General features: G+C 48.9%; 1 protein-coding gene across 10 annotated transcripts in view; it reads left to right on the forward strand.

Moving 5' to 3' along the window:
* MAML3 (mastermind like transcriptional coactivator 3) overlaps nt 1–25205 on the forward strand; it is a 284897-nt gene that overhangs the window by 242581 nt on the left and 17111 nt on the right. For 9 of the 10 annotated variants that reach the window (XM_035323721.1, XM_035323723.1, XM_035323724.1 and 6 more), the window contains 2 exons: nt 20643–20888; nt 22646–22733. In XM_035323721.1, coding sequence (XP_035179612.1) covers nt 20643–20888; nt 22646–22733 — 334 coding nt within the window. The remainder of the gene's footprint in view (nt 1–20642; nt 20889–22645; nt 22734–25205) is intronic. The other variant, XM_035323718.1, reaches the window with a different exon arrangement.

Below are 25205 nucleotides of genomic sequence, written 5' to 3' on the forward strand. Positions count from 1 at the left end.
ATCTGAGTAGGAATTTATCATCCCTATCCAGGATAGGCTCGAAAGGCCTCAGATCTGCAGAAAAGCAAGAGCAGAGGTTGGTGGGGGCACCTTCTTACCCGGTCGTTAGGGTTTAATTATGTATTCCAGTAACCGTCAGTACCTAAAATAAGCAGAGGGCTGGCACAGTGAAATCCTCTGACCCTTTAGAGACCTCCGCATTCCTTGGTGGAGAGAAAGAAGGGAAACAAAAGATAAAGCGGGTAACATCAGCAGCAAAACCCCTGGTAAAAAATGGGACAAGAAATTAGAAGCGAAGGAGAGAAATAGATATGACTTGTTTCCTTTTGTGCTGTGGATTGGTTTTGTGTGTCTCCCTGCAGCTGCCGCTATTGCTGCTGCTGCCACCGTTATTTATTATTCATGATTTCAGCACAGCGAAGGAGCAGTAGTTGAAATGAACTCAAGAATGTGACATCTGATAACAGATGATTTCGAAGACTGCCCCCCAAAATAAAGTTACAAATCCACATTTCAAAGGATAGTGATGGAAAATCCCACTGCAGACGAAAATCAAACCCAACCAGCGGGTATGTGCATCTGTAAATAAATGCTGGTGCTTTTTTCACAGCCACGCTGGCTGCTGCACCTTCGGTAACCTCAGCCTGACCGCCGTGCCGCACGGGTCCGTCCCCTGACACGCGTACTGGCTGCAAGGCCCCGACACCAAGACCAGTGGCTAGGGACGTGCACAAACATGAGTGATGAGCGAGGCTTCCGTTTCAAAACGGGCAGGTCAGAGGTGGCCCCAGACTGTACACAGGGTTTTGAGCTGTCCCAGCCCTCCGGGCACCCCAAATTCTGAAATGGCTTCTTCTGGGAAACTAGAAAAAAAATGTGTTATTGTTGGTGTAAAAGATTAACAAATGCTGAGCGTCAAAAACCTACTCAAGTAATGTTCACGGTATTGAAATGACGAGTAGAGGTTTCCTGAGAGGTCTTTTTGGTGGGCGTGCAGATGTTTTGGTGACGGCACTGCTTGTGTGTTACTGGGCCATTTGCCAACTTCTTTCTGGTTGAGATCTCTGGTGTCCTAAATGGACAAGTTTGTCCTGACAGGATTCTACAGGACAAATTTCATTTGGGTCTGTGGGCAAGATGCCAACACAGAAGTGCCACAAAGGAGAGGGCCACGCGTGTGACTGCGTGTTAAATCCCCGAAAAGAGCAGTTTCTGTAGCAGAGAAACAGAAGAAAAAAGAAGTTACACGTTTCTCCTGGAGCTTGGTGCAGAGCCCCCCTGCTCTCCCAGATGAGTCCTCTAGAGTTTCCACAGAGCGTGCGTGTGGCGTGTGGTCGAGGGAAATGCTTGCCCTTTGTTGTGTGGCAGCAGGGCGGTTCCCTGTGCCCTTGGAAAGAGGCCTTTGCTGAGAACCAAGCAACAACAAAAACCTTCCCGTCAGTAAGCCAGAGCCTCTTTTTGAAAGCATACTTGCACATCCATTGCTTTTGGCACGGTCTTTGTGCAGGCATCCAAGAACAAATTTCACCCTGAACACGGTGAAATGTGTGTGGAAGAAGTATGAGTGCTTTGCACACGCATGCCCTGAGGGTCTCAGCACGCCACAAGTGCTACCCCATTGTACAGATACGTTCAGGATCCTGTAGTGGGTTAGCGGCCACCGAAGGGCTGCATGTATTTCCTGACTTGCAGCGCACCAGGTAGTTACTTTAACATTGAAAAAAAAAAAAAAGTATCTTAAGGTATTAAACAAACTGCAAATCCTATCTTTCATTTCTAAACATAACTAAATGCCATCATAACTAAATATTTAGTTATGTTGGCAACACTAGAAACGAAGTTTTAATAGCTTTCTACATCAATTTACTTTACATTTCTGCGTTTCCAGGCTTTGTTACTGAAAATGGTGTCTCTGGAACAGCAAGGTCTCCCTTGCTGACCCTAGCCATGTATAAGCGTAGTGGTAATGTTGTCGCATCTTGGGATTTTGTCCACTGGTTTTTGTCTCAAAACTTTGATCTCTGGGGTCAGGTGATTTGATGCCTCACCTCAGCTTTTGTATTTTTAAGCAAGTTTCTGTACTCATGGATGTAAAGTTTTAGGTACCCAGAGAGGCATCTGGAGCCAAAACAGCTGCATGTGTGTTATTCAGGGCCCCAGGCTGCACCAGGGGAGGTCAAGATTGGGCATTAGAAAGAACTTCACAAAGACGGTGGTCAGGCATTGGGACGGGCTGCCCAGGGAAGTGATGGAGTCCTCATCCCTAGTGGTGTTGAAGTGTGGACGGGGCACTAAGGGACATGGTTTGGTGATGGGACTTTTGGCACATGGTCCCCTGTTGTCAAATGGCACAGCCACTTAACCCCAGATCAGGCTTCTCTCACAGCAGCTGTGCAAACGAAAGACCACAGGTAAAGCCTACTGTGAAAAACACCACCACATTTTTCCTTTTTAACTACTTTTATTTCATTCAGATGCAAGAGAAAGAGCTGACAGGGAATGCTTTCCCTTCTTGTACATGATATTTCAGTACCTGAAATAGCTGACAGTGTCCCTCTGTAGCTTACATCCTGACACCGTGGAAGGGTTTAGCTTAACCCCGGTAGTTAAGCTGTAATTGTCTGAACTGAGCCAGGGGGAAGCTGGTGAGAAGTGACACACGTCCTTTTTTTTTTTAATGTCACTCATCCAATTGGCTTTTAACAAGAAGGCTCTCCGGGCCATCTCTAGGAGGACCTGTCTGCTAACGGGCATATATCACAAAGTGCTTGATCACCTCCTCTTCCCAGGCCTTTCATTGTTTGTTAAGGAGCGCTGATGTGCTCTGAGATCCCCTCGTCACAGCAGTTCCTGCGCGCTGGGCTAAAAAGTCCTCCAGGGAGCAATCCTGTGCAGGCTGAGAGACGGGCTGGGTGATTGCCTCCATCTCTGCCTCCTGTGATTGTGCCGCTGGTGCTCGCTGCTGTACGTGCCCCCCTCCAAGCAGTGCCCTCGGAGAGCACTCCAGGCAGCAGGCAAAGCTCAAAACGCCGGGATTGTCTGAGGAGAGCCTTCTTAGCTCGACGTGCATCACATAGCGGAAAGTGCAGGCACTTTAACCAAAGCAGCAGTTTAACCTAAGCATCTGGCGTGTACTCCAGGGACCACGGCTTGACTCCCATCATCTGCCAGCCAGGTCATGACTGGGCCCAGTGAATTTTTGGGAGCTGTCCCCGTCCCAAAGAGCCACCCCAGGAGAGGGCTCCTGGGCCAGAAGCATTCATGTTCCTGGAGCAGTGCCAGCACACGGAGGGCTCCACACGGCTTCCATTCTTCTGGTGGGAAGTTGCTTGTGCTTCTTTCTCCAAGAGGTCTCACGGCAGAGCTTCGATCCCTGCAGGGGTTCAGTGTTGGTAGCACCGTGCCATGTGCCAGTGCAGCCCGGCAGGCACCGCGCCGCCCCCGGCGAGCCTCCGCCTCAGCATCGTGCCTTAAATCTCCTGGTGGCACAGAGCCTTGCACAGGCGGCTGTAACGAGGGGCCGAACGTGCGCCTGGTGGTGTGCACACTCAAATTACACCTGACAAAGAGGAAACAGGTTGTCGGAGGGGGAGTGCGCAGCTGTCAGCTCCCGACAGCCGTGACAGATTCGCAGGGCTCTGCTGCTCGGTCTCACCGAGCTCTGGAGACAGGGACAGGCTCATGTCAGGATCCAGGGAACTGGTCCTGCCTGGGCCACAGCAAATCCTCCTCGTTGGCCAGGCGGCCTGCCCGCCTTCTCTGGCCTGGTCCTCGTTGCCATTAAAAGGAAGCGGGAGTTAAACACAGGGTATAAACTTATTTCTTTTCTACCTGGCTTGGTTCTGAACCAGAGTTTTGCCTGTTGGTTTGTTTGGGTGCTTGCAGAGAACGAATACAATTCTGTTGTTGTTTATTTTATGAGTAAATGTATTACTGGAGCACATGGCCAGCAGATGTTGTCACAATAGCTCACTGGATCCCTGGGTGCTGTGTTGGTGTCAGCACTCAGGTAAAGTATGGATTGGGCTACTGAGGCAGGGGTGACTTGTCCAAAATCCCCAAATGGGATTGCGAATGTCTCAGACCACCGACCCCCATCTTTTCAACTAGCCTTCTCCATGTAGGGTTAATCAAAACAATTCCTGCACACTTTGTAAGACTAAACCCACCCATCTATTCCTTCTCCTTGAGTTAATGACCTGTCTGGAGGTGAAGAAATTAGCCTGTTCTTGTGGGACCGGTCAGCTGCAGGCAGTGTGGCATCAGCTTCTTTTAGCTTGCAAAAAAAAAAAAAAACAGGTTAATCTTATTTAGATTAACAGAGTTGCTTTTTTTGGTATCAGCAGCCTGCAGGACTCCAAGGGCCCCGGTACTTCCTTCAGCTGCTATTGACAGAACACTTTGTATCCTGAGGAGCTGGTCCAAGAGGGACTGCTTGTTTACATTTCCTCCTTTTTGATTTTGCTTCATAAACATACATGGCTGTCCTGTCACTGAGCAAAGAGAGGTGTGCTCTGGGTTGCTCGCATTACTTGGACTGCGCAAAGCGTTCCCCAAGCCAAGATGAAATACAAACAGCCAGCCAGCCTTGAGAGAAAACGATAAGATAGAGAAAGAAAGCGCTTATTAACAGAGCAAGAGCTGGCTTTACATCCTGTCTCTTCTTTATCTCTGCAGAGAACCGTCTTGGGTTGTGTTCGCGCCATAGCTGTGGTAGGGTAGGAGGGCCAGCTCCTTGAGCGCAGCGCCCCGCAGGCCGACACGGCGCAGCGCCTTATGAAGCGCCATGCACATGTTGTGTGTCAGGGCCACACTGGCGGGAGGATGCACAGCGATTCCCCACGGACCACGGTTTGCTCTGAGGCCTTGTCCTTCGCGGGGCCCTTGCGGGGGTGGTTAGTTTTAGCCCTTTAGGGAATGCTTAAACTTGTAGCACAAAACTCACCTCAAAGATTTCGTCCCTCGAGCAAAGTATTTCCCTGGGACCCAGTCACAAGGTGAGGCTCAGAAGCTGTGAGGGCACCGTAAGAACACCGAGGAGGGTCAAGACCAGGAGCAAAGGGTGCTCCCTCTGTTCATGTGCTCTAGATCTGGTGCCATAGCCTTCGTCTAGATTTTTTTTAACAAAAAACAAAGCCTGTTGTGAATGCCTGTTCTCTGCTGTGATTTACCTCCTTGAAACAGACCTGCCAACTGCTAACACGTCCTAAAGCTGAGGAGGAGGAGGAGGTCCCTGCGCTCCTTCAGCACCCCACTAGGTGCATGGTCCCGCTCTCCCAGCCCTGGCTTCTCCCCCTGCCCGCTCCTCGCGAGGGCCTGCCTGGGAATGGGAAGGGGCTGTATCGGTTCGGTACTACCCGAGCAAGAGAAGAGCCGCCTCTCCTGCTATTCTTAGCCCGTCGGGTGCACCCTGCCTGCCATGAACTCGGCACAGAGAAGTGTTTAATTCGGCCTCCCAGCCCGTTTGAAAGCAGGCTGCTGAGCGCTCTGACCGCCGCAGCTCCACTTTTACAGCCGGCCGTAAATTTCCGAGCGCGCGGCGATATCTTTAGCTTCGACTCCAGAGATTTCCTGTTGAGCTGCAAGATGCAGTCCTGCAAGCACACTAGAGCTAAATATACCCTCTCAGGCTGACACGCAGCCAAATAAACAAGGGCAGTGTCAACATGAGTTTTTTCCAGTGCTGAACGGGTCGAGTTATGCTCAAAGAGGTGGGGCCTCGCTCGATTAATTAGGCAATTCAGTTTGGGCATTTAAATGATCTTTGGATCTCTTTTTTGCACTGATATTATTTGTATTCTCCTAGAAAAGATGGTAAAACCGATGCTGCAGCATCATTTTGAGTCAATGATGGATGAAAGCTTTCATCTTCTAAGGGGACAACCGTGGCTTCAGGAAAATGCAGTAGCTTGCCACCTGCACTAGCCAGCATGGCCACAGCCTTTAAGAAAGAAGAGGAAATCGATTCTGAAGCTGTCTGATATTGGCGAGGGAAAATAACAGAGAAAACATGGAAAAGGAGGGTCACAGCACTGGATTGCTTTTGAGTAAAGCCTTGGGAACAGGAAAATGTCTTTGGTTCCTGGATTTTTAGAGGTGGCTTTATTATAATTTGGCCATTAACAGTCTACATACTCCTCATTTTGCCTAAGATATAAGATGTATTTTTAGGCCCTAAGAGATTGTTTTGAGGGGAGGGAAAAAGTTAATTAGTCCTTCAGCTTGTATACCTTGCTTTTGTCATCGTAAATCCTCGGTCATTTCCCCTTGTGAGCACATGTGTCCATGCCCAGCACCTGGTGAAGATGCAGCTCCATTTTGTTGCTGGTCTGAGCAAACTTGGTGCAGCTTTGTTTTCGGAAGGGCTCTGGCTATCAGATGAGCTGAACCTGGGCTGCTGCTGCCTCTTGCAGCTCTCTGAGAGCCACAAGATGGGGTGCCCAATGCTGCGGTGAGGAGCAGCAACGGGAGGGCAGGGATAAAGGAGAAGCTTTGAAGACGTGGGGCTCTGCCTTGTCTTTGCTGATTTTAGTGGCTAGTCAAAGGAGCTGGAGTTTGCTGCAGGATCACTGCTGAAAAGTCACAGAGAGGAAGAATGGGTTTTATTTATGGTGGTCTGTTTCTTCCTGGGCATCACTACTACATCATTTTTCAGGTGGTGCAGTGTTTATGCCTTTGAAGAGAGAAATGTCTCATCAGAAGCAGCGAGAAAACACACTACCTCAGCTCGGAGTCACAGATTATTTTGGAAGAAAGCCAGCAAAGAAAACATGCCACTTACAGTTAAATAAAGATAATAATGCTAATTGATCAATGTAAGGCAACAATACACATCACTAATGTGTTGTGCCTGCTAAGGAACTGAGTTGTTTTTCGTGGTGACAAACCAAATGCTGAGATCTGCAGATTCTGCTACAATTTTGTTGTTTGACAAAGTTAGGCATGTATCACCACACTGGCTGAGAATCACAAGCTTCTTTATAAGGCTGAGCTGCCTTTGTTAGGGTGCGCAGGCACTCGGGTAGTGGTACAGGGACACGTGAGCACTGCAGTGACGCTGCTGGAGGTGTCCGTGGCCTGTAAGCCGCACAGCACTCGGGAGTCCTGACACTTCTGCCAGTGGTGTGGCCTTCCTGCTATGGCTTTGGGTTTCCCACAAAGGAAATTCCCCAGATCACACCCTGACTGTCGGCCCTCTCCAACAGTCCCTAAGTTGTCTCGGAGAAGAGGTCTGACAGTTTTGGAAAGCACTGGAGTTAGCCCGCTGAATGCACAGTAACTCGGTGAGCGGTAGGTTTGCATTTTTGTAAATACAAAACCCCATGCATTTAATGTGCAGATAAATCACTGGTGGAGCATCAGTAGAGTCTTCCTGACTTTGTGCCTATCTCTGATAACGTTTCCTTGTCAGCATCGTCTGCCACCCATTTCCCAGCCCTTGTTGGTAGCTGGTCCATTTTGGTGAAGTCCAGGAAGATGCCAGCACTGGGGGCGACGGTGAGTGTTGGTCTGGTGGGCACTGCAGCTGCCAGTCTACATTGCAGGTGATAGCTCAGTGTTACACGTGTTCTCATGCATCATATCTAGGAAATCAGGTTTGGCATCGTTAGGTTCAAGTCCAGTGAAAATTCAGCAGAATGTTGCCACCCAAAAGGTACAGCTCACAATTTTGGGGCCTTCCTGGAGGTGTCCAAACACTTTGGTTTTTGGACACTGAGAAGCAGACACTGGTCTGCAGAGACTCCCCAAAACTGTGGCACTCCCAGTGGTCACAGACGCATCTTCTCTTTGAAATATTACGAACCTGGCTTACCAGCTGGAGCATGACGCTGGCATCCCACCCCTCCTGGCTTTTAGGGGAATATTTGATTACCAAGTTTGCTAACTAAGCAACTGTGCTGCTGCAAACAGTGACCCAGACCTGTTAAACTTGTCTTAAGTAAGAATTGTGATTCATTAGGTGCTTCCTAGTATGTTCCCAGCTTATGGTAGTGTTGTAGGTGGTTTTGGAGGAAAAGAGTTTTAAGATGCTAATGACAGAATTACAGCTACAACCTAAGGGGAGGGGGAGGCAAACAAAAGAAGGATTCATTAGAGAACAAAAGAAACACTGGAGGCTTTGAACCCAGGAGTCTCCCACACATTAACTAGGTGTACTGCCAATGTGCTACAGATGTGCATTACATGAACACATAAGGTAATGATATGTCTACAAAGGGCTGAATGTACCTGTTTGATGTTTTGTAGTGAATTATAGTCAAGCAGGTGGGAAGCTGCAAACTCCCCAGTCCCTCCATATGTCAGAAATAAGATATTAAGAGGTCCAAAGATACCTTCTGTGGGTTGTGTAGCATCGCAGCTGATGGCCATACCGCGCGTTGGCAAATTGGAGCCCTGCTCTGCCCTCAGGAAGCACAGCCTGTGGTTTCGCAGAGGCACCGCTCGCCTTTCTTTGCGGAGGGTTCGAGCTATCAGCTATCTGGGCCAAAGCTTCTGAGCGCAGGCAGAGAACAAAGTAGCTGGAAGGAAGGAGGCAACCGGTGTCCCTGGAGATTTCAGGAGCTCTCTGTTTTAATGCTGCGTATCAGTGAGCATGGCAGTGGTGACCCCAAATTCATTTTCGGTACCCAGAGGCCTCTCACCCGGCTTCAGGTCTAGAACAGCCTGCAAGCTGTGAAACTGGGGGAGTGTTGCTTACCAGAGAAAAGCTTGGAGGTTTCAAGATTGCTCACATCCATGATGGGGATGCACGGCACGCAGAGCCAGCAGCCAGCCCTTGCTTCGCTGGGTAGCACTGAATCAGCAGGAGGAGACGGGGTGTGAGCAGCACCCGCTTCCAAACAAGGAGAAAAGTGTGCAGTCACACTCAAAATAATTGGGCAATTACTGAATGCAGTCACGGGAACGTGGCTGCTTGCCTACAACCCCGGGTGTGGCAGGAGGAAGCCCAAGGCGAGTTAGTGTCATTAAGAAAGGGGTTGTGTGAGTTTGCCCAACAGCCTGGTTCACGCTCCGCTGCAGAAAATGTAATGGCATCCATGTCTGGGAGTTTCTCTGGTGCTCTCTGAGCAGAGCAGAGCTGGGAGCTGTGTGAAAGGTGTAGCTTTTGCTAATGGTTTCTACAGCCGTGAGGTTGGACCCTTGGTAAGATTGGGCCAACAAGATCTAGAGGGAAGGAAGAAAGGGGATGGGAGTCTTGGAGCTACAGAAAGATCGGGGTGCGAATGACCATACGGTGCACAAACCTGCTGGTCTGCAGAGATGCAACCAAATTAAGATCACATTTTTCAGATGTAGATTTATTTAGGTCTCAGCATGCAACTATATAGGGTTGGGTTTTCTGGTTCTGTTCCATCTCCAGCTATTGTTCTTTGGTCTCTCGTGGAGCATTTGTTACTGGGACTGGCTAGGAAGGTCTCTAATTGTAGGTTTCTCCTTTTCTCACTGTACATTATGAAAAAATACAGTAAGAGCATGTGGATGTTGGACTAGAGGAGGTCACCAATAATCTATGCACCTGCCAATCCCATTAGCTCCTTTGGATTTTGCACTGTGGGGGCCTAGAGGAAATATGGCCTAAAAATAGCAGTCCAACTTCATGAAAAGGAATCAGGCAAACCTTCCTTCAGCTGAGCCGCAGCTGCCTGAGCGCTGTGAGCAGCGGTAATAGAAAGCTGCAGCATGGAAGCACTTTTCGTTTCTCGGGAGGCTTGATTTTACAAAGGATAAAGAGTGATGGATGAGAGATCTGCCCTGCTTTAAGTTAAATAACTTCGATTACCACCTCAGAGGAAGCAGAGAGAATCTGTCACCCCATCAACATTTCAGATACGTGCAGAGCACAGCCCTGGTTTGGTGGCTGGGATTTTCAGAGTCCCCAGTGCTCTGCCACTTACTGCTGCTTTTTCAGATCAACATTTAGCTTTGGCACTCCGGGACACGGTCAAATTCACTGCGATGGGAGGGCTAACGGTTGTGTTAATGAAGGGCATCCTTCTTTGCAAACAGCTTTCTCTTCAGAACTTCAGCCGAGCTTCTCTGAGGTTTGAGTTTTTCCATTCTTTTTTTTTTTTTTTAAGGCATCGAGATAATGAAATTAGAAGGATGAAAGTGGGGGTGGGGGAAGCCCAACCCAAAGCCTGTGAAATAATTGCTGCATTTTTTTCAAAAAAAAAGTCTGTAGTCTTCATTCACGTTACTGATAGCTCAAACAAGGCGCCGCATTTGAGTGGCAACTGCACCAATTAGCACTGCTGCTGTTGGTTTGTGAATTGCATGTGAAATGTAGAATTTGTCCAGAAGTGCTAATGCAAATTGCTCAACAAAAATGTGCCCTCTGTGTCAAGTCTTTTCACTTGTTCTGACACACTGATGTCTTCCCAGATTTCTCTGATCGGCAGATCCCTCTCTCTGCTGACAGCTACCAGAGCTCATAAAGCAATGGAAATATTTCTTGTTGCCATTAGCTGTGTTTCTGCAGAGGGGGTTACAAGCTACTGCTGGGACTGGCTACTTGCAGCACAGCATAATTTTGACTTTTATTTATAAGGCATTGGACTTCAAATTTCTACAATTAAGTGCTAAAAGCTCGTTAAAAGCCCAAGATTTTACCTGCCCAGAAGTTCAAAGAGCTGGTGCCTGCCACAGCGGTAATTTGGTCACTTTGCATGAGTTCAGCATCCTCTGTTGTTGTGTATGGTGATAACCTTTGTGCCCTGCCTCATGGGGCTGAGTTACAATTGCCGTGGGAACAGTAACTTAGCATTTCCTGACTTTTTCAGCATACAATATCTCATCCTAATATTGCATCCTTTAAAAGGAGAAGTGGAGCAAGGGCACATTGAAATTTTGGTGTTCTCACATCCACAGAATATAAAATAGCATACCTAGCTGTACGCAGACTTTAAGCGCTATTGGTAACTGTGCTGTGGTGCTGACACCGCTGAGGCTAGGAGCCCCATTGTGCGGGGCTCCCTGCAGATGCAGGATGTAAATATATTTCCTTCCCCCCAAGTACTTCCAGCCTGAGGGCAAGATGGGAGATAACTCAGGGAGACAAACACACCAGGGAGAGCAAGGAAACAGAAGAGGCCAGCGGGCATCGCGGAGACAGAAACTTCTACAAACTCCTACAGATCTGACTATGCTGGGGGCAGAGGTCGGGGGCAGATGTGTGTGATTCTGAGAATCTCCCAGAAATGAAGAGGAAAGTGTGAAGACACTTCTATCTAAAACATAACACGTGGAAAAGAGGTGGCTGTGATGAGGTGGGCTCAAACTCTCAGCAGCGAACGAGTGTGCGAGGCAGGATAAGCTGCGACTAGATTTAAAAGCAGAGAAGGGGGCTAAAATCCAAAAGGAAAGGAAGCCAAGAGTGGATTGCAAAGAGAGGGATGGCACAGCCAAGACAGCAGGCAAAGAAAACGCCCTGGGCAGCAGCACTCTGGCTGCAAGGAGGATAAGATTGCAACCACCAGGGTGCAAGGTGATGGGAACCTGGCTGTGGGACTTGGCAGGGAGGCTTGAGGCAAAGATGACAACCAGGTGTTGGGCTGGGTGACAGGTGAGTGATGGCGTTGTCCACGGGGACTGAAGAAAGGAGAGGAGACAGAGGGAGTAGGATTTGGTCCTACTTGGAGAGTGAGCTTACTCAGAGATACTGGCAAGAGGGAGAGGAGAAGAGGGACGAGGACACAGACCTGTGGAGCGGCGGTGGGAGGGTGAGCAGCGACCAACTGGTCCAAGTCACGCTGAGTAAGGGACGGAAGGTGTGGGAGACAAGTGGGAGTGCTGGGAAGGAGCAGGTTTCAGGTGGGGCTTGGTCAGCAGCGCTGGAAGGAGCTGACAGGTGATGGCAGCCAGCCTGGAGTAATTGCGCAGAGCTTCAGCCAGACAAAGGCTATTTGAGACTCTGTGATACTGGTTTCTGTGACAGGCAAGAAGCAAAAGCCTCTTTGGAAAAGAATCTATGTTGGAGATGGCGACTAAATTCAGTCCAAATCATATAAATCATAGACAGCGCATTAGATAGGCTTAGAGATGACAGTGAGAAGACAGATAGTGTGGGAGCTGGAGAGGCACTTGGAGTCAAGCATAGTTTAGATATTTCTCTTTTTTTAAAGCATAAAGATATAGCATGCTTGTATGGTGAGGGGAAGGAGGCAGAGGAGAGTGAAATCTTAAAGAATAAAGAGGCAGATGGGGGCAGGGGAGATGAGAAGACAGGAGAAGCAGGAGGGCTGGGGAGCAGCAGCGAGGCTGCTGGAAGGAGGGGAGAGCTGGGCGGGAGGTGGAAGAAAGCAAGCGGAGGGGAGGGAAGGAGGGAGATCATGTCTTGATGCTGAGTTTCTCATGGGAGAAATCAGCACAATCCTGTGCAGAGACGTAACTTCGGCAAAGGCAGGGGAAGGCAAGGCCTGAGGAGCGATCTGAGGGCTGCAGAAAGGCAACTGGGACTGCGGCTGTGAGGGCTAGCTGGGCTGGCAAACGTGAGTAAGCATTAGGAAGATGACAGAACTGGGGAGGGGAAAAAGCATTCATGGCGTGCAGGAAGTTTTTTTTTTTAAAAAAAAAAAGTTTAAAGCTTAACAAATAGGTAATTGTCTCAGAAGAGGTATTAAGGATAATCAAAAAGCCTCAGAAGTAGTGAATAAGGGCTTAATCAGCAAAGGAAGCCATGCCTTAGAGACCTGGAAGTCTGGGGACTGCCTAAAGCCAAGCTGAGTCAGAGCTTGCAAAAGAAATTACTTCTAGAGTAGGGGTTCCCTTTGCCGTATACATGAAGGAGACCTCAGAGAGAAGGGAGGAACCGTGCAGTGAAGAACGTGTCAAGGTTGAAGCCAGCCCAGGCACAGCCCAAATCAGAATTCCTCGTCTCAGATTTCATGAGGGCGAGCGAGATTGCATGTCGAAAGAGGGGCCAGGTGGCTAGTGGAAGCACAAAGAGCACATCCAGGGTGGAAGAGAAATCAAAAGGGTTTCAAGTGCTGGCATTGGGCGATGGGTAGCTTTGATTCAAGGACGTTGAAAGAACGAGCTCGTGAAATCACAGGCCTGGCACGCCATCCCAGCCACCTCGGTTTATCAGCAGCTAGTTTTCTGAACCCACAGCAAAGACAGTGAGGCATCACTGGGCAGCTGCAGCGGAAGACCGCTTCCCTTGGCCTTGCCAGCTACCTTTTGGAAACATTTGGCTCTGGGTTTTAGGCTGAAATACCACCTGCAGAGAGGCTGCACAGACAAGTGCCTGCAACCAGAGACAAGGGAGTTATCCCAGCTCTTTGAAGTTGGTGTCTGACAGGGGAAGATCATGGAATTTGTGCATGAATTTGTACAGGCCATCACTCATCACAAGCACTAATGGGTCTGCTTTAGTGCTTTCAGCAGTCACACACCGCCTCGTCTGCTTGAGCCCACCAGAAAAGTGAGGGACTGCACCTGTGTGGCATGCTCTCCCCCTGACTTTGTTATGTGCCTGGCCCTTCCCTTAGAGAGTCAGCGAGGCAAGGGGGGCAGAAAGGTGTCCTCACTTCATCCAGGCCCCGCGGTGTGCCGTCTTCCTCCCACAAGGGTACGACGTGAACGGGGTAGGGGAGGGTGGTACGAAAGGAGCAGCTGTGCTGTGCAGATTGCTCACTTGCAAAGCGAGCTGTGCCAGGAAATGCCGGTAAAGATACCGCAGCGGTACCGCGAGCGCTAGGGACGTGGCACATGGACTCCCTGACCCCGTCTCTGCCAGGACAGAAGCCAGAGACAGAGTCACTGACAGGGCAGGGGAGGTCCCCACCGGCGTGCAGAGGCACAGCTACTTAGTGAGAGCCCCGAACCTTTGCGCTGGATTTTTCTGTGGATTTTTTATTTTGCGTTGGCAGAAGCAGCGATACGGGGCAATTGCAGCCTCGTACCAATTTTTGAGGTAAGTCGCCTTCTGCATATGGGAAGGAGAGCATATGGCCCAGTGTGTTTATTTCTCAGCCAGGATTCTTTCGGGCTTGGCAAATTACATGCTTCTCGCTGAGGATCAACACAAGTGCCAAGTTTGGTTTTTCTAAAAATGAAAGGGATTTCATTTATCACAGCAGAGAGGAAAGGATCTGAAAAACGTCCTTAAGTGCGAAAAATACCTTTTGTTTATCCTCCAACAAAACACCCAAGGGGAAATTTAACAAAAATTTCACTGAGAGAAAAAAAGCACAAACCAAACCTCTGCAGCCATCCACAGGAGATGTCAGTCAGACAGCTGTGGCGCGGGCCCAGGCCATCAGAGGGAAAGGGATGGCCTGGTGTTTGCTGCTGGAGCACCTTCTCCTCATACCTGTGCTTTCCCCAGGCCCCACATTTTTCCCTGTACGTGGTAGAAGTTTTTCTTTCTCACAGCATTTATTTTTATTGTGTCTTTTCCCCTCCGTTCCCCCTTTTCACTGGCCCCGTGTGACTGTTTATTTAAACCATTTGCCTGCTTTCATCTTCCGTTTTTCTTCTCCCCCCTTCTCGGGGGCTCTCTCGCCACGATTATCCTTGTGCTTCACATTAGCTTTCCTCCCTTCCTCCGCCGTATGGACTCGGAGGGGGCATTGATTAAAGCTACAACCGTTAGCACTGCCATTTCCAGCAGGCACCGGCCTCAGGGCCTCGTGTCTCTCTGCCAGCTCGGCCCTCACCCGGTGCTGCTGCTGGAGCGCCTCGTGAAGGCCAGGAAATGTGCTGAGGGATCGGCTCTGGTGCCCCCGGGACGTGGCAGTGCCTCTGGAGAGGCCTTTTTGTCCCTTTGAGGCCTGTGGTGGAAGGCAGGGGGACAGGGTGTGGGAGAGCTCTCCCGTGGGCTGTTTTTCCAACTCTCCCCTCCTGCGTTTCGCCCCGTGAAGGCTGCCGCTGTCTGGCGGAGGGGCAGGGCGCTCTGCGAAATGCCTTGATGGCACAGCTGCACGCAGCAGGCTCCGAGGGGAGTAATTACAGCCTTCACCATACGCGTAAATACCAGGCTGGGAGAGCTAGTGTGCCTCCAGACCCTTAGCCTCCTTTCCTCCCTGTGTGCCGAGGGGCCGGCTCCGTGGGCACGAGGGCCAGCTCGCGGGGCAGAGCGGGGCGCTCCCTCCCTATGGGCCTCGCCCCCCTCAACAGCTCTTCTTAACTTTGCACCGTGCAAATATTTTTCTATTTGTATACTTAATCCTCTCCCCTCCATTTTTTAAGAGATGTATGTAAAGAGACTGTGTGGGGTTTGATTTGGACTGATTTTTTTTTCCCTATAAATAAGGCCAATAAGAAATGTCAATTAAGAGCAAACTAGTTATTTGAGGTAAACAAACACTTCTTCCTCGGTGCACAAACCCAAGCATTGTATCACTGTGCTCTGTACCTTGGAACTGGCTGGAGAAACTGAGGATAAAGAAAACTGGAAAGCGGGAGCGATTTCCCCTGCAAAGGGGAGAAAACACCGGGGCTGTTATTTGTAAAGGAGGAAACGATCCTGTTTTAATTACTCTGGTTGAAGCTCGGTAGCACTTCTGAGTCCTGCCAGGATTTGCAGGCTGCAGCAGCCGTGCTGGGGCAGAAGTCAGTGCTACCAAACAGTGGTGTTGGAGTGATGAGCCGCTCGGCCTGGCACACTGCGAGATAACTCCGGGCTGTCTTTAGCTCCTAAATGGTGTCAGGAAAACACTTGCTCATTTTCAAATCCTTTCTTGCATACTTTGTCCTCAGAAGTAAAGAAATTAGACCCTGTGATGAAGCCACACAACCCCAGAAGTAACAGTCTGACAGATACCATTTGTTCTGCGGGAAGAATAAACTGCACCGAAAGGATGGGGAGGAGAGATGCAGGGGAAGGGAGGGCAAAGGAAAACAAATTGGCTGCATGCAGAGGTTTAGCGTCAAACGTCAGAGGGATCTTGTTCGCTCAGATACTATATGAAAGTCCATGGCAACCGGGGGCCCAGAGAGAGGAGAGATTTGTAGCTGCTTCCCGGACTGGATGACAGAGGAAATAGGTGAAGCAATCCACCCTGCAAAGCCCGCTGGTGGATGCGGAGTCGTAAAACAGCCCAGCTGTCCCTTCATCCTGTACACTGGCTCATTCGAGGCAAAAAAAAAAAAGTCTGAAGTGAATGGATTTGTAATTCAGTCAGATGGTACCATGCTGAAGGTGGCTTTGCTGTGGGCAGCCAGATTTAGAGAGAGGGATTAAGATCCCTGCCAGACACTGTAAGTAGCAACATTACAAGGAGTTTATGGAGAATGTTTCTAGGGGAATGTCAGAGTACATGCTTAGGTTGCTCCGAAAACACTGGGTGGAGATGATGTTTCACTGTACATGGAAACGCAGTAATATTTTTTATCCCAGTAATAGATTGGTGCCCCCCTTTTTTTACACCTCAAGTACTTTGGTCATTTTGGGGCCCCTCTGTACAAGGAGGGTGTCGAGGCCCTGGAGCGTGTCCAAAGAAGGGCTATGAAGCTGGTGAAGGGCCTGGAGCACAAGTCCTGCGAGGAGCAGCTGAGGGGTACTGGGGTTGTTTAGTCTGGAGAAGAGGAGGCTCAGGGGAGACCTCATTGCTCTTTGCAACTACCTGAAAGGAAGGTGTAGGGAGCTGGGGGTCAGCCTCTTCTCACAGGTAACTAGTGACAGGACTAGAGGGAATGGCCTCAAGTTGTGCTAGGGGAGGTTCAGGTTGGAAATGAGGAGACATTTCTTCTCAGAAAGAGCAATCAAACATTGGGACGGGTTGCCCAGGGAGGTGATGGAGTCACCGTCCCTGGAGGTGTTCAAGGAAAGGTTGGACATGGTTTAGTGGGTGACATTGGTGGTAGGGGGATGGTTGGACCAGATGATCTTGGAGGTCTCTTCCAATCACCAATTCTGTGATTCTGTGATCAACATCTGTAGATAGACACGTGCACAAGCCGTAACGAGAGCCCCATGAGGAAGGAGCAGTGACTGCCAGAGTGGCACCGGTGTGGTGCAGGAGTGCCAGCTGCCGCTGCGGTGCCAGGGAGCAGCAGCTCAGAGCTGAGCAGAGGTGAGGTCAGGTAGTACTGCGAAGCCTCGTACATCACAGGCCAGTTGGCCGCACCACTAAGTTGCATTTATCTGGAAAGCCTGTCATCTTTGAAGACATCAGAAAGTGGAGATCTGCCATTTCTGGTGGGTAATGAAATCATGGTGTAAAAATGTGATTCTTCTTTCTGATTTGAATCTGTCTTTGGCTTCCAGCCCTTGTATCTGGTTTTGCCTTCTTCACTAGATAAAAGAACTCTTTAAAGGATTTCTTCCCTCGTGAAGGTATTTTTATATGCCATGGTCAAAGCATCTCTCAGCTTTCTTTGAGGTAAGCTAAACGATTGAGCTCTTTAAGTCTTTCACTGGAAGACACTTTCTGCCTCAAATCATTTTTGTATCTTCTTTTTCTGCTCTGGCTCTAAAATGTAGGTGCCTGACTGTACACATTTTTCTAGTATTGTTCTTCTAATGCAGTATACAGGATAAGCCACCTCCTGGCTTCTGTTTGCTCCTCTGCTCTTTGTATATTCAGGGATTGCATTGTTTCACATCATACCACAGAACGGCACAGCAAGCTCATGTTCGATTGTCTGTTTTGCATGTTAAGATGCCGCTTTAAAGTCATCATTTTTTGGAGAACACCTTGTCCCTCGAGGTGGCATACCCACCCCTGTTGATTTCTGGTCCCTGGGGTCCCACTCTGCTCCCTGGGCCTCCAGCAGAAGTGGTGTGAGCCGGCAGTATCTGAGGGCTGGAGGGCATTGTCTGGCAGTCCCTCTGCTGGTCCTGGCAGAAAACAGTGTGACCACTTTTAGCTCTGGCTGAGAGAATGGACGTCATGCAGAAGGAGCAAATAGCTGAGTGATAAGGAAGAGGTGCGTGTAAGATCTGAGGCAAAGAGGAAAACACCTTTTTTCCCTCCCCTTTGTCCTCGTTCTGAAGTCACTTTGGTTTGGTGTGCGTAACTGTACACACACACCACCCTGAACTCTGAGGAGGACCCCTCACTCCAGCAGATGATTAGAAATAACGTGGGCGGAGGCGCTGATGAAGCAGCTAGGTCCCTATAGAAGTTCGCCTTCCTGGGTGCTCTACAGCTATGAAAACCTGCCCAGACGTGTCACACAGACCATTTGGAAATTCTGCCTCTTTCTTGGCTCCATGAATGGAAGCTTGACTCTTTCTAAATCCATTCTTACTCCCAGGTGCAGAGCACTTGATCCTGTCCCTGGGCTGCGTTGGAAGGGGGTTGCCGAGACTGCGGGGAGCATGGGGATCCCTGCGGGTTTGGAACCAGGCATGGCCACCACGCAGCAGCAGCGCCCGCTGCAGAGGTGCTCTCATGAGGAGCTCTGCTCCCGGACACCAGGGAGTGTTTTCCTGCTGGCAGGGGCTTTCTGCCCGGGCTGCGCTCCTGTTTTCAGGACACACAACCCAGGGCTGCTCCCGGTGATGTCAGTGGGGCCTTTCATCATTGTTTGGGAAGAGCTTTGGCCAAAAAAAACGGAAAGGAGCAGAAATATTCCAGGCGGGAGGGTGGTGTTCTGGCTTGATGAAGAACGCCTGGCCTTAGATCTGTTATTAGAACTGGAAACAGGAAGCTTTTGCTGTGCATAGGCAAACCCTTGTACCCAGCAATGGCTGAGCGCACCGCTCTGGAAGTAACACCTCCGTGCTAATCTTCATATTTCCTCCAGCTGCTGCACGGCACGCGGGTTCGTGTCAGCTGGCGGGGCTTCCTTCGGGGCTTTCTTCCCTTTCCGACCCGGGAGCTCACAGCGTGTGGCGTAACGCCATGCAGGACCGAGCTGCGGCGGTACCGCGCGACGGGTTTGTGCCTGCGCTGTTTCCATGTGCACACGCAGCCAGCCAGGACACAAGTTCTGCAGTAAGGCTTTTTTGAGGCAGATTCTGCCAGGTTTGGGGCTGCAGCCCCGGCAGCAGCTGCGCACGGAGGCTTGGGGGAGCCCCTGCGGGTGCCACCTCCCCCCTGGTTCCTTTCCCTTGTAGTAGCTGCAGCAAAGGCTCCATTACTTGGCAGCGCGGCCTCGCTGCTGTCTATAAATGGAAGCAGTTGGCCGGTCTCCCAGTATAACACAAGATAGTCCTGTGCAGCGGTTATGCAATCTCCAGCCTGATGACTTCATCGGGAGCCGGGGGGGGACGGGGGTAGGAAGGATCCTCGGCGGGGCAGCCTGCGGGTGGTGCGCGTCCCCCGGGGCCCGCGGGATGGGGACGGTGGCAGGGTGAGGGCAGCGGGGGGAGCGTCAGGCCACGAGCCCGCAAAGTGTGGTGTGAGGAAGGAAAGGGGGGAGACGTGGGAAGACTGTTGGGGTGGGGAGGAAACTTTCAGACCGGGGGACGCGTGTGTTGGGAAGGGAGAGCAGCAGCCGAGTTCTGGAGAGCTGCCTCTTAGCGGGGAGCCCTTTGGGAATTAGCAGTGCAAAGTAGAGATGTGGACAAATTGTATTTTCTTGTTATTACCTCAAAAGGGTCCTTGAAAACCTGACCTTTGCGCAGAAAGGCTGATCCTCGTTTCCCAAGCTGCACTCCATTTTAACCCTTCCGCTGACCAGGCTGGGTGGCACAGGGCACAAAGATGACTTGTGTGTGCATTCACACAGCTGTGGCACACCTCAGGCCGACGGCCAGGCAGAAGAGCCTGCCCCTGGCCCCGGGAATGCGTTCTGCAGCGGGTCCTGCAGCGGCGTGGGCCCTTTCCATCCCCATCCCATCCCAAGCGGTGGGTGCTTTAACGAGCAGCCACCCCTAGGGGACAATTACCGAGGCCGGCGCTGCTGGCTCCGTGCCGAGCCGAGCCGTGCTGCCCCGGTCCGGCAGCGTCCCCTGGCGGCGAGCCGAGCCGTGCCGAGCCGAGCCGTGCCGGGCAGCAGCACGGGGAGTTGCGGGGGAAACACGGCCTGGGGGAGGAAGATCGGAAAGAGGGGGCTTCCGCAGTGACTCTGGCATTCTTTGCTCCCTTTTATTTCCTTTTCCCAGCACATCGGATTAGGGCCACAAAGAGAAAGCAGGGGGGTTTAGGAGAAGGTATCTGTGGCATCACAGATGCCCACCTCCTTCCAGCAGCAAGCTTCTGGTCCCTAGCTGTGCGGTGGGAATCTTAAATAAACACCTTGTGTGGGTAAATCCTGAGATTCCGGTGCAATATAAGGGGAATTAGGGCTGTTCACTGTGCGTGCCTACGACCTCAGCTCCTGAACCCAGAGGCCCGCATGACAGCATCGGTGTGGGGAAAGGGAAGGACATGGGAAGGGAGAGAAATGATGTTTATTATCCCCATGATGATGGAGGAAAACCTTGGAAAAACATCTCTTTCAGGTTATTTACCCTGCGTGAAAATAAACCTAGTACCCAATTCTGGTATCTTACTATTAGCAAATTGTCAAGTGCTCTGGCTTTACGCAAGGTGCCTCTGAACTCCAGGTTATGACGTGAGAGCAGAGGAACCTGCTACCTGCAGCGTGTGGCACTGGTCACAAGCCACAAGCATTTTTCCAAGGACTCTTACTTTCTTCTAGCTCCAGTCCTCGCCCACAGGCTCAAGGCATATTGTTAATCAACCATAATTTCCCTAGCCCGTGAGCACCCTCAGTAATGAGGCCTTCTCTCTCTGTTTGTGCAGGAGCAGCACCAAGTGGGATTGTCTCGGACCACAGCACCTATGCAGTCTTCAGTCCCGCCGGGCTCCAGCAGCGTGGTCACAGGCACGAGCTCCGGGAGTCCCTTCCTGGGAAACCAGCCGCAAGCAGCCATCATGAAGCAGATGCTGATTGAGCAGAGAGCCCAGCTCCATGTGATAGAGCAGCAGAAACAACAGTTTCTCAGAGAGCAGAGGCAGCAGCAGCAGCAGCAGATCCTAGCAGAGCAGGTACAACATACATTTGTCTTGAGCTCTGCAGCACGTGCTGGTATGGGAGCATGAGCAGATAGTACAGCACCAGCCCTTCCTTTTACATTCAGTAATTGTCTCTCTGTGGCTTACATCATGTTTTTTTCAGCAGTGGTTATCAAAGAAGGGACATCTGCCTCAGTCCTGCCATGATGTTGGCAAATATTATGCCTTTTCCCAGCAGTGGACATGGCAATTGCATGGGGCTTTAGACACTGGGAAAGCTAGCTCTTAACCTGCTATCTCATGATGCGTTTAATCTGGCAGAAGCAGACTCTGGTACGGTGACAGTTGCAGGTGCTCTCCCCTTTAATCAGGCTCTGCTTTAACTGGAGGTAGAACTTGCACATGTATAACCATAGAAGTACTGATAGCCTTCCCCTTGTTGCACGGTCCATATGAGAAAGAGAAAAATCCCCCCCCAGCGAACTGGAAGGATGCTCCTAGAAATATTCAGGTAGAAGATGCGTGAATTGGTTCAGGGGTGAACAAATGCAGAGTGAGGAAGCAGTAATGATCCCCCCGCATGGATCAGGCCAATTCAAGTGCATACACCCAGGAGCCAGTCACTGAGAAGACAAGTCTAAAAGTCAGTCCTTAAGCTCTTGGCTTTTAGGTGTGTGCCCAATGAGATTTCCTTTATCTTTTTGATCATTTGTAGCACGTTTAGGTTGGATATTAGGAAGAACTTCTTTACTGAACGGGTTGTTAGTCACTGGAGTAGGCTGCCCAGGGAAGTGGTTGAGTCACCATCCCTGGAGGTCTTTAAAAGACGTTTAGATGTAGAGCTTAGGGATATGGTTTAGTGGAAGATTTGTTAGCGTTAGGTCGGAGGTTGGACTCGGTGATCTTGGAGGTCTCTTCCAACCTAGACTATTCTGTGATTCTGTGATTCTGTTTGTGAACACAGGGATCAGTACTTGCTTCTTTCTCATCTTTGCCATTCTCTTACCTTTGTTACTCAGCTTTCATTTTGAACAAACATTTGTACAGCTTTAGATGAAGCAAAAAGATACGCCATTCTAGTAACCGCTTAGTCAAGTATACTCTAGGCTTTGAAAGCTCTGAAAGCTTGTTTTTTATAAATAGCCCTTAATTCTGTTTTAGATGCACGAGTATTCATAGAAAATGACTCCAGAGGACCAGTGTGATCTGGATCAAGGGATGGAGGAATTTTGCAATTGCCAGCTCCCCAAATAGCATTCACTAAAATACAAGAAGAAATGTGCCTTAGTAGCCATTTCTGTTTGGGCTAGGTAATGGTCATAGGACACAGTGCTCAGGTCAGGATGCAGTATTCCTTGCAGCTGAGTGGAGGTAGACTGCAGTCTGGTACCAGGAACAAATACATCTAGACCTCGTCAGGGCTGGGGAAAGGAAGAGGTGTGTGGATACAGCTGCAATTAGACCTAGGTGAGCAAAGGTATCTCATATCCCTCCCCCTCTTTTCAGCATGAAGACAGTCTTTAGAGGTCAAAATGAAGTGCTTGTAAGCAAGGAGAGTTGATGTTTGCCTCGGTGTTTATTCCTTTCTGAACCAGAAGGAGTCCATGTGCTGAGTAGCCCAAGTACTCTCAGGAGTGCTCTTCAGTTGACTCTGCTTGTCTCCAGAACAGCTTGCTAGATAAGAAACACGGCAGTTCTGCTGCAGGACTCTTGTCACCAGCCCCCTTCCAGCTCTCTAATTAATTAATAATCTTTTTCTCTTCTGCTTTCTTTCCCTCGTTCATTTTCAGCAGTTGCAGCAGCAGTCACATTTGCCTCGGCAGCACCTGCAGCAACAGCGGAGCCCGTATCCGGTGCAACAGGTCAATCAGTTCCAAGGTAAAAGTCACACTCTTTTTCCTAGATTGGAGACCAAGAATATCCCTGCAGCGGGCATCTGCATGTTCATGTGTTTTGTGAGGACAAGGGGTTAAGCAGTGTGCCAGAGCAGGAAGGTGGGCTGTTGCATACTTGGGCATACTGCATATTTTACAAAAGGGAAATGATCAGTTTTGAATATTTAGTTATATTTCTAATTTCCTTTCTGCTCCACTCAGCAAAAGCTGCATTTTATTTTATTTGACATTAGTTTTGTCTCCTTGATTCCTGTATTCTATAGATTCATCTTGTTTGACTTCACTCATCCTACGTTTTTTTTCAGCTATTGTCTCTCCCTGTATCCTGGTTTTACTCCTCTTCATTTCCCACTTTGTTTAGTTTGATGAGCAGGGACTTTCAAATAAGTCATCTCTATCTAGAGAATGACCAAAAAGAAATTCTGTAATTCTGTGAAATGTCTGGTAAACGTCAGGTGTGGAAAATAGAGAGAAATATCTGAGGTGAAAATGGAGATTTTTGTAATGAGCACAAAAAAGCAAGTATTATTATTTAATTCTGAGCTTAAGTGCAAAACATCAGCTGAATGTCTTCACTAACCATGGATTCTAAATAGATGTGGAAGTAACATGTTCAGTGCTGTGTATTCATAACAGTTCCACTTAACTGCAACAGAAAACAAGGGAGGCAAGCATATTGCAGTTCTAGTATTCAGGAAGTGAACAGGCAGCCAAATCCTCTGCTGATATATAACAGGGTGGCTCTTTCTAATTGCCTTCTGATTCTTGTCTTTGGCAGCATAAATTCTATATGAAATGATTTTTTTTCCCCAATAATTAATTTGCTAAATGAAAGTGTATGTGTGTGCACCGTCATGCATTATTTGAGAAGCATATGTAAAATCTTCCTATACTAATGCTTCTTTGAAACCTTGCCTTCATATGTATTATTTAAAAGAAATGCAGAAGAGAGTTTAGGCTAATGCGTGACAGAGCAAGGAATTCGTTTTCATAAATGAACTCATTTAAATACAAATATTTCACCATTTTTTCTGTTTAGTCACGAGAACGTAATCCAGTGCAGTAGGTTATGTGTAAGGGAGACCAGAAGGTGGCCCAAAATCTTAAAATCTGCTGTATCTCTCTTTTAACTGCTTCTTGTCTGAACTCCTGCCTCTTACGCAGAGCACAGTAGTATAACGTGAACCACTTGCTGGTACTGAGTCCCTTGGAGGTTTTCAACACCAACTTCAATTCAAAAATAGCTAGAGAGAGGGACATTAAATACATTTTTACCATTTTCTGTACGCTTTGGCACTTGATGGAATCACTGTAAAAAGAGACATCTTCTAATCATGGAGGAAGGAGATGATCTAAATTAAAAAAAAAAATCAAGGGGACCCCAGTGCCAATCATTAAAAAACAGTTTACCCGTAGCATAGATAAAATAAAAGCTGCCAATACATTTGCCCTGTGCAAGTGAGATCAAGATGGACTCTCTTCATGATACAAAATGCTTTGTTTATCTATACATGAAGCTTGTCCTGCTGCAAGGAAAAGGAGGTGTAGCCATCCACTGCATGATGTGTGTCAAACTATGGGAATGACGCTTCCTTTCTTTGTACCCATTTCTCATGGTAACCCAGCCAACATAAATAGCAGGGCCTAGGATTCTCTGCTCTCCACAGACATTCAGGTATGTTGGCTGCTACAGCAGGTAGGGGCTGATTCGAGAGCATCCCGATCTTTTGTACAGTTCCTGACTCTTGCAGCAATTTTTTTACATATATGTTTTGCTCGTACTAATATTTGAGCTGGGAGAAATTTTGTGCATCACGCTGTTGGAGTATACCTGCAGAGTATTTTATTTAGTTCGGTATGGTATTGACTGAAAACCACAATGAACCCATGCCATCATCAGAACTCCGGTAATTGTTTTTAAATAAAGGTAGTAAGTACAGAAGCATATCGGCTTCCCAGCAATCGATAGCTTTCCTCACCCCTCAAAGGAAGACACAAGCATGGTTCAGTTATCTGCCATGGTGTGGAATTTAACAAGGTTAGGATTTTCTGGTTTCCCATCACTGGCTGAAGGTGGACTAAAATGTGCTTATAATATCGATTCATTAATACACTCTCCCTGCTTTAAATGTCCACAAAAAACAATTTTTCTTCTTTCCATAGATTTAATCAGTAACAATGATATAGAAAATCCATTCATTTATGCCTCCTGAGCTATTAAAAAATTGATTGGCCTTCTGAGTCTGACACTTCCATTTTCAAGGCTTACTTTTGAAAGACAATGGATATATTTAAAAGAGAGCTTCAAACAGTTAACTGAAGTTCAGCTCTTTTGCTTCCACTGAAGGCCAATGGAAGTTTTTGCATTTGCTCAGTAGAAGCTGATTTAGGTTTATCTGAAGAAGTTTGAGTGCTACCAAATGACAGCGTGCTTGCAACTTTCAGAAATCTTGGA

Source organism: Oxyura jamaicensis, chromosome 4, assembly GCF_011077185.1.
Source record: "Oxyura jamaicensis isolate SHBP4307 breed ruddy duck chromosome 4, BPBGC_Ojam_1.0, whole genome shotgun sequence".
Taxonomy (NCBI): Eukaryota; Metazoa; Chordata; class Aves; order Anseriformes; family Anatidae; genus Oxyura; species Oxyura jamaicensis.